General features: G+C 40.7%; 1 protein-coding gene across 4 annotated transcripts in view; it reads right to left on the reverse strand.

Moving 5' to 3' along the window:
* Positions 1 to 242: 242 nt before the first annotated feature.
* pcnt (pericentrin) overlaps positions 243 to 13,731 on the reverse strand; it is a 47,172-nt gene continuing 33,683 nt past the window's right edge. For all 4 annotated transcript variants that reach the window (XM_065240227.2, XM_065240229.2, XM_065240228.2 and 1 more), the window contains 18 exons: positions 13,487 to 13,657; positions 12,324 to 12,818; positions 10,917 to 11,019; positions 10,624 to 10,796; positions 10,353 to 10,547; positions 10,021 to 10,191; positions 9,742 to 9,937; positions 9,448 to 9,670; positions 9,219 to 9,369; positions 7,843 to 8,541; positions 7,028 to 7,177; positions 6,717 to 6,875; positions 6,387 to 6,551; positions 3,280 to 3,506; positions 2,003 to 2,097; positions 1,742 to 1,889; positions 1,296 to 1,426; positions 243 to 589 (listed from right to left, as the gene is read on the reverse strand). In XM_065240227.2, the coding sequence (XP_065096299.1) occupies positions 546 to 589; positions 1,296 to 1,426; positions 1,742 to 1,889; positions 2,003 to 2,097; positions 3,280 to 3,506; positions 6,387 to 6,551; positions 6,717 to 6,875; positions 7,028 to 7,177; positions 7,843 to 8,541; positions 9,219 to 9,369; positions 9,448 to 9,670; positions 9,742 to 9,937; positions 10,021 to 10,191; positions 10,353 to 10,547; positions 10,624 to 10,796; positions 10,917 to 11,019; positions 12,324 to 12,818; positions 13,487 to 13,657 (3,696 nt within the window). In that variant the 3' untranslated portion in view covers positions 243 to 545. The remainder of the gene's footprint in view (positions 590 to 1,295; positions 1,427 to 1,741; positions 1,890 to 2,002; positions 2,098 to 3,279; positions 3,507 to 6,386; positions 6,552 to 6,716; positions 6,876 to 7,027; positions 7,178 to 7,842; positions 8,542 to 9,218; positions 9,370 to 9,447; positions 9,671 to 9,741; positions 9,938 to 10,020; positions 10,192 to 10,352; positions 10,548 to 10,623; positions 10,797 to 10,916; positions 11,020 to 12,323; positions 12,819 to 13,486; positions 13,658 to 13,731) is intronic.

A 13,731-nucleotide genomic window follows, 5' to 3' on the forward strand; every position in this document is an offset into this window, starting at 1 on the left:
GTGTCTTCGACGATGGTATTCCATAAAAATCAAAGCCATCTTTTTTGTCATTCCTATTCTGACACTAAACAGCACAACAGGACAGTTATCTTGTTCGTTTCACTCATGTCTAATTCATTTTCACTGTTTTTCTGCAACCGCATTGCGCACGCAGCATTGCAGTGACGTAACTGTGACGTCTACTCGAAATTGGTCTATTGTTGTAGAGTTGTGTACTGAAAAATGACCACAATTAAAAGAACCTAGATTAAAATATTTATTGACTTCTATAGAAATACTGATCATAAAAATCCGAATATAAAACCCTTTACAAAACTTGTCCAAACATGTGCATTTAAACAGTGACATTAATCAAAGTGCAAATGTCTTAATAAAATGTGGACAACATATGTAAAAATATACACTGTGAACATTTACAGATCATTCAAAATGAAACACGTTTGTTACAAAAAATAGGCGTTATTTCAGTCGTTTCAACTAAAATGACAAAGCATGACAACACTCAAAATAATTTAAAATCAACTGGCACCAATGATATGGTTGATTCATCTGTCAGACTTCCTGGAATAAGGGAGAGCCGATGGTGCACCTGGAAAAAAATAAAATAAAAAAATCCATCACAATAACTTAATCAGAACTGCAGATGGAGGCAAACACACATACTTGCTCATCAACTCATCTCGAAAACACCTTTGTGAAACAATACCAAACAGAATGTGACCGATCACACAAGATTCCTCATTATATTCGTCTGTGACTGCTTAACATTGAGACAAGGCCAGACCTTCACTCACCTAGCCCACCAGGTGCCAAACAACTCAAATACAGCCAGGTTTTATTTTCTAGAAACCACTTCTGTTGATTGCTCATCGTATCAGGAAGGCTATACCTCCTGTTCTGTCTGGGGACTGTAAGACGGTAAGGTCAGAGGTCATAAATGGCCATAACTAAAATTTCACCTTTAACCCCTTGTGTTAATAGGGATCCTTGTAGCCTGAAGAGACATCTTGTGTAATCAGTTACATACGTTTTAATTTAATTGTTGAAAAAACTACAGTTTCTTTTGTAGTAGATCTTGAATTAAGCAAAACTGGTGCATGATTACACAAACAAGTTCCCTAGTGAAGTAGTGTGCATTTCATACTCTTAAAAGAAAGGTGAAAATGTGAAGTAGTTAAATGCAAGGAGTGATTATATAGTGCTTTAAATGTAGACCTCATAAGAAGTCATTAGCCTCTCTGCATTTTATTAAAAGGCCAGTTTTTTTTTTTAATCTCCCCCTGTCCTCGTCTTACCTGGACAAACAGCTCCCAGACGCTGCTGTACATTCTCCAGATGATGGATATACTCGGTCAGAGAGCGTTCCTGATCTTGCGACGAACCGAAGGAGCGGTCAGACGGTCCCAGTACAGGACCTGGGTACATTCTTGGATGGTGAAGAAAATATAATTTAAACTTTTGATGTTTAAGAGAAAGATGATCAACATACACCTTGTTAGTCTAGTGCAAAAGATGTGACCCATTTTGTGAAAACCAAGTTAAAGGGATGTTTGTGATTTAAAACATAATGTAACGAACATTCTGTGAAAATATAACCTTGATCTCTTTAATATTGACTGAGTGAGGTCATGTCAAAGATATATAAATTACAAATAATAAGATTGAGACAATCCTGGATTTCACAGACAGGGTTACATTTGGTTCTTGACCAATGGTGTCAATAAACCCCAAGACAATTCACCTATTATTCAATCTGAAGGGTGATTTGATTGGTGGAACCAGAGATGAGACCACACCCCGTTGGGTGAAAGCATGATCACGGGTGGGAGGAGATTTAAATGCGGCTGCAGTCTGCTGTGGTTTCAGCACTTCAGTCCTCAAAACAGGAGCTTTGAAAATGGTAACAAAAACATGAATTTGATTAATTGCATGCTGAAGTGAATGGCAGATTACGGTCTCATGTATTTCAGGTGTAATTGTGACACTGTAAACCAAGACTCACCTGTGCTCTGTCTTGCTCCATGTCCATTAACTGTAGTAGTGCCTATTGAGACTTTTCTTGTAGCTTTCTGCCATTTCCTGGTAAGGAACTTTAGTCTACAAAAGGACAGAAAACAACAGTAAATACATTTAGACTCATAGGCATGCGATTTAAAAAAAAGGCACAAAACGGAATATTTAATCCCCAGACTATATACACAAGAGAAATTTACACTTGCAATTGACAATCATATGTGACCCTAGGCCACAAAACCAGTCATAAGGGTGAATTTTTTAAAATTGAGATTTATACATTATCTGAAAGCTGAAAAATTAGCTGGACATTGGTGTATAGTTTGTTAGGATAGGACAATATTTGACCGATATATAACTATTTGAAAATCTGAAATCTGAGGGTGCAAAAAAAAAAAACAAAGAGAAAGAAAATCACCTTTAAAGTCCCTAGCACACAAATAACTAATTATAAATGCTTTATAATTTTTTGGCCATTTTTGAATGGGTTTTGTTTCACAATCCTCTCCAGGGTGTGGTTATCCCCATTGCTTGTACACTTTTTTCTACCACATCTTTTCCTTCCCTTCGCCTCTCTATTAATGTGCTTGGACACAGAGCTATGTGAACAGCCAACCTCTTTTGCAATTACCTTTTGTGTCTTGCCCTCCTTGTGCAAGATGTCAAAGGTCGTCTTTTGGACAACTGTCAAGTCTAGCCTACAGAACTAGACTGAGAGTCTATTTAAAGGCCTTTGCAGGTGTTTTGAGTTAATTAGCTGATTAGAGTGTGGCACCAGGTGTCTTCAAAATGTAACCTTTTCACAATATTCTAAGTCTCTGAGATACTGAATGTGGGATCTTCCTTAGTCGTCAGTTATAGTCAAAATTTAAACATTTGAAATATATCAGTCTGTGTGTAATGAATGAATAAAATATACAAGTTTCACTTTATTTAATGGAATTAGTGACATAAATCAACTTTTTGATGATATTCAAATTATATGACCAGCACCTGTATGTCAGAGCACGGCCCACTACACTATCGGTGTACAAACGCATTTCAAAATACATTTTTTTATATTTATGGTAGGAAATTTACAAAACATCTTAAAGGAACAAGATCTTTACTTAATATCAGACACATACATGTATTTTTGGCTATTGCTGTCTGTGCTACTTGGTTTTGTGGTCCAGGGTCACATTTAAAACAGCTAAAGCATTTGACAAGACTCTGTACAAAAATCAGACACACAGTGGGGAAGATCTGTATAGCATTTTTTCCTACCTTGAGATAGCGATGACGACTCTGACGGATGTTCTAAAGCGGTTTAGGGGTCTGGAGACCTGTGTTTGGCTCAGTGACGGTTGCGCGCCCATACGAGCGATCAGCGCGAGTGTAGCCTGCTCGCAGTCTTGGAATCCTCCCAGCAGCAGGAGCAGATAACGCTTCTGATACACCAGCGACTTCCTGTAACTCTCTGCTCGCAGGTATCTCTCATAGAGCCGCTGAACCTGCAGAAAAACAATGATAGAACTTAGACTCAACCAAACCCTTCACAAATAAGCAGGAAACATTGTCAGGCTAAACTTTTCAAGAGCACGTGCTAATATAAAAACGCCACATGTAAAAAAATATGCATGTTTACTATATCTACAGGAGCATTTCGGACACTTGCTAATATGGACCGAAAATAAACTAAACTAAATACATGACTAACTAAACTAATAAGTATATGAAGTAGTTAAGGTCTGTGACCTTTAGCTGGACCAATGAAAGCCACTAGCTGCGTTTCAATTAAAGATTTAAATAGGGGTGACCCCGAATAGTCGAAGATTCGATGCATCGATAGGATAAGCCTGATTCGACTACCAATCTCACAGTCGAATCGTCGCAGATGTGTTACGAAATGAGGATCATTCAATTTTGGCCGTATATGTGCACAAATTATCTGATTTCACATATAACAGCTTTCTCATAATATATTAATATACTGCATATTATGATAATGCTGCAAATAATATGTGAAGTAGCAGCTTTCAATAAATATTTTTAAAATGAGTTAATAAATCCATCAACCCCTGTGACTGGGCTACATGTCCATAAGAGGTTTATATGTTAATAAACCATTGCCTCTTTGTTTCTACATTTAAAAGAAAAAGCTGGCAAATTATATTATGCCTTTCGTTCTTTTAATAATTTCTATATTTTATTTTATTTATAAATCACTTTGGGTTATCTGATTTAACTATTTGGCTTGTGTTTTTTTTCCGTGCACTTGAGGCATTTTGCATATTTGTTCTGCACTTTGTTACTTTTGACCTTATTTTATTAACAAAATTGTATTTATTATAAACGTAAATTCTGATCTGATTTAAGTATGTAAATTTTGGATAGCTTTTCGTTGTATCGATGTTGCGCTATTGCGTGCTGGCCATGCTTGCGCATGCAATTTAGCCGAACAGGCTAGGTGCTCTGCGTCTCATATTTAGGAGTTTATCAAACTAAACATTAAAAAACGGATGTTTTTCGACGAGTAAAAGTTTTTAAAATGTATTGAAAACAGAGTGGTTATCTTCAAAAGTCAAAAGTTAAACTACAAAACAGGTAAGCCGTTTTTTTTTCGGTGATGAAACGGAAACTAGTATCTGCACCGAACCTATTTCTGCCTGACACGAATGTCTTTCTTGTGATTTAATATTATTGTCGGTCGGTGTTCACTTTCAAATGATAGCAAAGAGATTCCTGAAATAAATAATATCATCCGGTCTTTCTGTATCTAAAGTGAATACAGAGATGATCAAAGTCAAAGCAAGCAAGCAGGTATTTCTGTGCTAAATAATAACGCGTAGTGTCTATAAATCATTAATTTCAGTGTTTTTCTTGTTATAAATTAACGTTTTGTATATATGGTTATATACAACGAATTGTACATAAAGATTAGTTTTTATCATTTACAGTCACAATCACAAATTATTTGTCATTTCTCATTTGTCGGTTTTTTTTGTCATGACTGCTTTGACGCGCTAAATCTCCAAATTAAATAAAAACACTTAATTGTAGTCGGAGTTTCCAAAGCAGGAACACCTTTGTTATTTTTTTTAGGTTTATTTATCAAAATGTATTTTTGTGTGATGGTCTGTAGATCGTGGCTTTAAAATGTTATGAGGAATAATTAAACAAATGTTGCCTTACATTTTACCTTAAAAAAAAAAATATATATATATATATATATATATATATACTTGAAAGACAGTTTTGGTCACTTTATCAGAAAGTTGTTTATGTGTGCTGCTTGTGAAAGAAAATAAAAGTTACCTGGCCCCTTCCCAACCCATGCACACAAACATAGATGATTCGACTATCGGTCGACTATGGAAAGATTCGAAAATTCTGATTCGAATATGTAAATCCTTAGTCGAGGACACCCCTAGATTTAAACAAAACAGTAGTGTTATTAAGGAGGTGTGTACACCAAAGCGTTGTTTGTAATCGTTTCCAATGGAAGTGCTTTTCAAAAACAGCACTCAGTCTTAAGCGCCAGCACTCAGTGTTTTTTACGCAGTGTTGAAACATTTTCGTCAATATCATTTTACACCCGGTTGTCCAATCACAGTGAAGAAAGGGTGGGACAAATATTACAAAAACCAACTGGTGCATTGTTCAATGACTGATAAACAAACAGAAGGTTCATAGCAACCAAAGCACTTAGCTGAAAAAAACCAAGCCTCTAGCGGCAAGTCGATTAATTGCAGTTTTTTAAATCACTTCCATATTGGCTTCATCAGAGAGATCAGAAGTTTGCCACTCTGAAAAAATGCTGGGAAGCGCCCACGCATGGCCTCCGCCTGGCCGTTTCAGCTGTTTTTAAACACTTTGGTGTACACAGCCCCTAAATGTTGATGAAGTATTGCGAAATGACGGCCTTTCCATTAACCGATGTTATGCACATAAAACGTAATAATGTTGTCTCGCAATAATTAAAAAACATGCCATCAGGTGTGTTCGACTTCATAATGGTGCCGCACAGACTGACATGTCGATGACATCAAAATACCGCAAGCAATACTCGAAAGCATACAAAGCAGTCGACTCCCAAATCGCTCTTGCAGTATTTCGATGCCATACGCTTGTCGGTTATTGTGAAGTCTAACAAACCTCTTCTGACTTGTCCTCCAACCAAACATATCGCACCATATTTAAAGAACGATCATGTAACTTTTAAGCACTCATATGGGAATTTATGCAAAATTGCTGTTTCCATTGGGTGCACTTTCAATTTACCATTTCGATTGGTGCAACTTGAAGGGTAATGGAAATGCAGCTAGTGACTGTCGAGCAATGCTTTACACAGGTACAATTTAATGTTGTGAAACCCTGTTGAGTGTTTTTACCTTGCTGTTCGAGAGATCCAAAACAGGTCGGTTTTCATTGCCTGCGGTGATCCTTGACAAATCAGCTTCTGCCTTTCGTAATGCAGTCTGGAGAGCTGCTTTCTCCTTCTGCCAGGCCATTTTCTCGGTTACAATACACTGCTCTGTGTGAGCAGCAGACCTCTCCTGAAAGAAACACAGACAGGGAGACTCATAAATGTAAAAACATATAACATGTTCATAACTAAACATTTAGACTTTTTGTCCACATTGGTACTTATTGCACCATAAGAAGCTTTAAAATAATCTTTAGATCAGATAGGAAAGGAGAGCAAGATGAGAGTTTATTACCTGCTCAGAGCGTTTCAAGTTTAGCAGTTCTTTCTCCAGACAGGAGATAGTGTGCTTGAGAGAGATCTTCTCCTCGCTGAGACCAGCGAGACACTCAGAAAACTCAGAGTTCTCCTTCAGCAATCGTTCAATTAGAGAGGAAGATGATGAGGTAGAGTCCTACAAAACACAAATGTGTTTAGTGCTTAACACATCTGATTCTACTACGTTACGCTTCTTTACAACTTTAACGGTCACACTGCAATACAGCTTCTTCAAAGACATTCAATATTAAGCAAATAAGCTTTGCCTAAACAATGAGTGAGTGTTACCTGTGTGTTTGTGTGCGTGTTACTCTGCAGTGTGTCTCTCTTTAAGCGTTCTGATGTGAGCTGTTTCTCCTCCTGCTTCAGGTCAGCCAGCGTTTGCTGGAGCTGCTTCAATTTCTGCTGATCTTTCTGACGCAACAGTTCAAGCTGCAACTGTGGGGAGAGGTGATAAAAACCCACCAGACTTTATATTAAATCGGTTTTAAAGGTCCCCATGTAGATTTTTAGCACATTTATTGTAAGATTGTGAATTGCAAGCAATGGTTCAGTCCACAGATCAACCCTCCCTAAAACGCATAAAGAACCTACAGTAGCTGCCACAGGAAAAACATGTCATTGTCTGAAACAATGTAGTGACAAAATGTGTACTATGTATTTTACTATGTTCTTACTTCAACTTAGATGAATTGTACAGCGCTTCTTGAATGTGTTTGCATTTAGCCAAGCCCCATTTATTCCTATGGCTCCAAACAAAAGTTTTATTTTGTGGCACCATACTTACTCATGCAACTACTCATGTAACAGTCTTTAAATAGTGAAAACATCTAAGTGTTTGGTGGCTTCTAAATTAATCCCTGTTTGGATCCTAAGTAATGAATGGGGCTAGGCTAAATGCTAACACATTTACGAGGCGCTGTAAAAAGATTAAAAGTGCACGCATTGAAAAAAGATAGATGTGTATTTATTCATCTAAGTTGAGGTAAGAACATAGTAAAATATTGAAAAATTGTGGTGTTTTCCTTTATAGTGAGAGGGTGCCCATTGGGTCAAATGCTAACTTTGATTCTATATCAAAGAAAACCTTTTTTGTCTCTCACCATTTTCTCGTTTGTGTGTTCATGTCGTCGCTCCTGTTCCACCTGCTCCTGCTTCTCCTTCCTCCTTTGCCGCTCCATCTGCTCCTCCCTCACCCTCTCCCTCTCCTTCACTGCTTTCATTTTCTCCTTCATCCCATCTAACTCCATTTGTAAACGTCTTGCTCTTTCCCGCTCCGCCTCCAGGGTACGCCCAACCTCAGTTTTCTGAGCTTGTAGGCCCTCCAGAGCAGCGCGGAGCCTTGTTGCATCTTCCTGCTCCTTGCGCGCCTCCTGCTCCACCTCCTCCGCTTGCCTGCGCTTCCCCTCCAGAACCTGGCCTTGCAGACGTTCCAACATGGCCGCCAGGTCCTCACCCTGACGCCTCTCCTGTTCCAACTGCATACGTAGGTCCTGAATGAACTTTCTGTCATGGGCACTGACTGCTTCTTGCCGGCGGGCTTCCTCCTCTAAACGGCGCACATGCTCCTGGGCTTGACGGGAAAGCGTATCAGAGAGCTCGGACGACCGAGAACGTTCTTCCTCCAGACGGGAGAGGGCGAGTTCGGTGCGTTCGCGCTCCTGGGCTATCAAGGCCTCACATCGAGACTGCTCAATCTGGAGCTCCGAGCGCAGGTTGCTGACTGTGACATGCTCCTGGTCCAGAGCGGAGTTAAGCTGACTGAGCTGTGATGCTTGTTCGTTCAAAGTCAGACGCAAAGACTGTTTAAAGCAAAAAAGTATTATAGATTTTCCATCAAACATATTCCCATCCAGACTATAATTTTTGTATTCAGTTTCTTAAACAAAATTACCTAATGACTATAGAAGATGTATGGATCACCATAAGGGGTGTCACGATTCTTCAAATCCTCGTTTCGATTACATTTTCGATTCTAAGGCCAAGGTTCGATTCGATTCCCGATTTTTCCTTCTTTTTTTGAAAGAACAGGTTGCTATGCCATTTTTAGATTAGACTTTTGAAATATAATATCTGACTTTAAACCGGGAGATGCCCTGCCATGTTAGTCATGCTGCCAGTGGAAAAATATGCACTCAACGCATGTTTTTTTTCCGGCTTGGCAAGCCGACAGGATGTGACAAGGGGGCGTGGCAGCATCGATGATTCCATTTTTTAATTCGAAGTTCGAGGTTGACTTAATTTCGATCGATTTAAAATCGAAATCGTGACACCCTTAATAACCATAGAGCTACTTTAATAGTACTTTGGGCATAAATTGAAGCTTAAGCCAAAGTCTTTATTAATTTTGTAGCAAAGAGCAGGTAGGATATTGTTTAATTTGGGTTTAATATATAAGATAAAGGATGTGCAACAACATAGACATGTATTACAGAATAACAGAATGTAAATATCAAAAGATAAAAAAAAAACAGTTCACCTCCTGTGTTTGGTGGTTTCGCTCAATTGTCTGCTGGTCATTGAGTCTTTGCTGTTGAAGTTCCTCCTGCAGTTCCTGAACTTTGATCTGCTCCTTTTCCACTGCCTTTAAACAGCCCTGACGTTCAGCCTCCACGCTTTCCAGCTTCATCCTGAAGACACAAACATGTTTATTTGGAGTAAATACTTAATTCACTAAATGCGTCACACGTATGCATGCTCCACATTACCCGAGTTTGTTAATCTGGCTCTTTAGTTCCTCTTGATTTATGGATGCTGACTGCAACTGCTGTCTAGTCTCCTCAAGCTCCGCCTTCAGCTCTGAGAACATCTTAAGCTCCGCCTCTAGCTGCCTCAGCTGCTCCACCGCCCGACTCTTCTCCGCATCTAGAGAGGAGCGCAGCTCATGTGACATCATTCGTTCCTTCTGCAGCTGCATCTCCAGCTCTTCAACTAAACAGATATGCATATAGTTAAACACCATCCTTTGTACAGACAGAAAAATCACCATATGCAGAACTTACTTTCTATATGCAGCTGCCGTTGTGTTTGCGTGCCCTGTTCTTTTGCACTGTGCAGGGAATCCTGCAGCCTCTGCAGCTGTTCTTTGCTGTGATGGGTGCTCGCATGCAGCTGCTCATGCAGGCTGCGCACCTCAGCCAATAGACTGTGGCGGTCTGCACTGAACAACTGCTCTAGAGACCTCTTTTGCTGCTCCTCCTGAAATTGTGAAAACAGCTCTTGAATAAAGTCATTTTTACAGGCGGGTACATGCATAGTATATATAGCTGGCTGCTTGGTACCTGTTTCTGAAACAGTTTCTGTAACTGGTCAAGCAAAGGGGTGTGGTCTATCTGAGTCATGGTAGCCATGACAGCCTGAAGCTCCAAGTGAAGCCATTCCCTTTCGCTGTCGAACACGCTACGGACCGCCTGCAACAGCTCACGCTTCCAGTCCACGTCTCCACTGTCAGGCTAAATGAATGAACATACAAAACTGATGAATACCACAACAATCTTAACCTAGTAAGCATTTATCAATTGCCATAAGACACAACCCTATGTCTATGGTTATGCTACACAATGATCGATCTTATAGGTGAGCCAATTAAAGATTATTAATGCATAAGACTCACTATAGGTTCCCTGTCAGCCATCCTGCACAGCAGTTCTCTGAGTGACAGGATGGTCTCCTGTAAAGCCCGCCTCTCCCTCTGCCAGGAGGGGGGTGGGGCAGGTTCAGAATCTGGGCGGGACTGTCCAGATGGGGTGGGGCGATGTGACAAGGACAAGATTCTGCAGCTCTCCTGGTAGACACGCTTTAACATGGCCTGTACGACAAGCAGATAATTAAGTACACTTAATGTGGCCTTTTACACTTGAGAAATTACAGAATTGTAATTTTACCTGCAGCTCAGGTGCGAGGCGCTCATGACTCTCATGCATGCTTCCCGCAGCGCTATCAGTCATGTCGGCAGGTGACATTCCTCTACAGCGCAGATACTCCACGAAATGAGCATCCAAACGCTCAGTATTCTCCAACTCATGCTTCAGCATGGCCTCCAACTCGGAGCTCACATCTACACACAAACACACACTTCAGACAACTCGAAGACGAAGGCATGATTTAACAACTTAAACTTTTTGTGTGCATTAGTGAAAGACTACGTGTGCATGCGTGACACACAAACATGACTCACTGCTGCCGTATCCATCGCTGACCCACTCCGGCACAGACACAGGAGATGTGGAACAAACTGGAGACCGTGAAAGAGTACCATCCAAATTCTCCAAATCATCAACCTGAATAGTAATACATAATATTACATGACACGAACATAATAGAATTAGGCAAAAAATTAGAAAAGGGGGTTCTTCATTCAGCAGCATATTAAAGATTATTAATGAATGACAACTTCGAGGTTAAAAGCCATTGCTAAACATAAGCAAAGGGTCAAAAAGGCAGTTGGACGTCTGATGTAGTATTTCTGTGGCAAATGGACTTCACCAGGGTCCGTACAAGTTAATGGAAAGTTTGTTTCGAACAAGTAAGAATTTAGCTTTATTTCTTTCATGGGCCATTTCCCGGCAGGAAGTACAGTGGAAGTCCTTATATGGGCAATTTAACCAGTATAACATTCACACATTAACCAAGAGCTGACACAAAATCAACGTCACCAAGAAGTGTGTTGTTGTTGTTTGTGATGGAAATTTACGCTTGTTCAGCTTCCCAAAGAACCCAACCTTATGAAAACAATGGATATATGGCTCTTTTCCATTGAAAAGTCCCCCCTTGGTTTGGGTCAGGTCGGGTGAGCTCACCTCACTTTGGCTTGGTTAGCTTTTCCATTGAGTTTAGGATCACTTCGGAGTGGGAGGGATTATAGGCATATTGTTATATTTGCCCTGCCTACTGCTGTGACATCATACAAGTGAGAGCGTTGTTGGAATAAATCCCTATACATTCATTTATTTCTCAGTTACCACTAAATTAAAATTGGCCACCACAAATAGATGTTCACACATCGCGTTTATCACTACCTCTGTCTCACATAACAGTTTCTGTGCAAACACCGGTGGCGTCAGTCTACGCGCTCCGCTGAGCCTCATTTAAGTTGCATTTAAGCATATATGCGGACGTGTGCCTTGCAAATGTGCCGCCACAAACTGCAAGTCTGGAAAAATACTTGTGTGGTGTTTCTGATTCTCATCAACCTGTGGATGTTTTTCATCGCCAAAAGGGAGTTTGGGAACTTACAGCAGGGCACAGATGACAACATTTTTGCTTGAGACAGCGCAAGCTAGCATGAAAGTAAAGCTAATCTTTTATATTGTAGTGATGATGCTGGTAGTGACGATTCTCTAAGACCAATCAGTGATCTACAGTGTTTTTGCACCCAGTGGAAAAGCCCCCAAAAGTAAGCTGACCCGACCCAAACCAAACCGTGGGGTACTATGCAATAGAAAAGCGTCAATAGTTTGTTTATCCAGGGTTTAAGTTTCATTCTGTGCCTTACACAAAGCTATGGTTTTGATCCACAAATGTGCAGTAAACTTTCAGCTTCAATAATAAGTGACCACTTTTCACAAATTTATGATTTATTTACCTTATCTGCATCTATCGAGTCAAGCGCAGACAGGTGTTCAGACCCCGTGAGCGAGCACGGGGATGGAGAGTGTGTGCTGGGTGGGTCCATCTTTGCAGGTGGGACAAATGATTGTCTGCCGTGTGGCATCTCTCGGTCCCGTTCCATGGGTGAATGTTTGCTGTGGATCTCCAGGCTGGCGTTGCGTAGCGTGCTGAGCTCCGAAAGGTGAGACACATGCAGACGAGAGGGATGCTCTTCGCTGTATTCCAGTCTCCGCAACACCTCTGGGGAGAAGAGGGAGGCAGATGGGTCACGGGAAAGGCCGTCCAGGAACTGGTGGTCTTGTTTGGGATGGTGGTCCTGCAAACTACAGCGCTGTTGGAGCTGCTCTAGCTCCCTCTGCTGGTAGGCTAACTCCTCCTCCTGCACGGCCAGGTCGTCCTGCAGATTTCGCAGCTCTGCCTTCAGATGTTGGTTATGGACCTCCAGATCAGCCAAAGCACGATCTTTGGTCTAATTACAAAAGAGCGAGAATTACATTTTTTATGTTAACAGAAATGGTGTTTGCTTGCCCCACAATGATGCTTACTAACTTAGTCTCTATGACTAATTGGTTCCTAGATATAGCTGAGATCATTCAATGCATGCTGGTAAGATACTTTCTCCACCCACCTACAAAAAAAAAAATCTTAGGTCTGATCACACAAGTCAAACAATTTATGATCAAAGTTAAAGCTATGGATTGTGTTTTATTCCTTAAAGTTTGTGTGGATTGTGCTTAAATCTTTATATCTTCAGTCAATATACTTAAGGTAAGGTGTTCAAGCACAAAATATCTGATTCATGCATAAGTAACAATGGTTAAAATGTAGGTTTCCAATACTTTTGGGAGTTGGTTCCTAAAAGGCGGGGTGCACGATCACTGAAATCACCTAAACAAACACACCACTACCCCAATAGGATCTGGATCTTCTTTGGACAGACCCACCCCACACATATGCAACCCAAGCAATGGTGTTGGTGAGTAGACACGCCCCTTACTGCTGATTGGCTACAAGTGTGTCGTGCCCTACTCCTTTTCCAAAGTGCTTTTCAAAAATCGTGCACCCCGCCTTTAACTAATTAAACGACTAAGAAGTTAACCAGAAGACGACAACATGCATTAATGAGGTCACACATACCTGTCCCTCTTCCCGTAGCTTCTCTGCCCTCTCTGTGCTGGTGCTAAGGCCTTCCTTTACGGCAGCTAGCTCCGCCCTCAGAGCATCATGCTCCGCCCTCAGGTGGATCAGCTGTTGTTCTCTCTCACGCAGAGCAGTCTCCGCCTTGGCCAGGGTCTCTTCAGCACATGTCTGCATATATAAACACAAACCATAATTGTTTTCAAATGTCACAGCTGAAGTTATTTTTGGATGGGTGTGTCCTG

The sequence above is a fragment of the Paramisgurnus dabryanus genome, chromosome 7, assembly GCF_030506205.2.
Source record: "Paramisgurnus dabryanus chromosome 7, PD_genome_1.1, whole genome shotgun sequence".
NCBI classification, from domain to species: Eukaryota; Metazoa; Chordata; class Actinopteri; order Cypriniformes; family Cobitidae; genus Paramisgurnus; species Paramisgurnus dabryanus.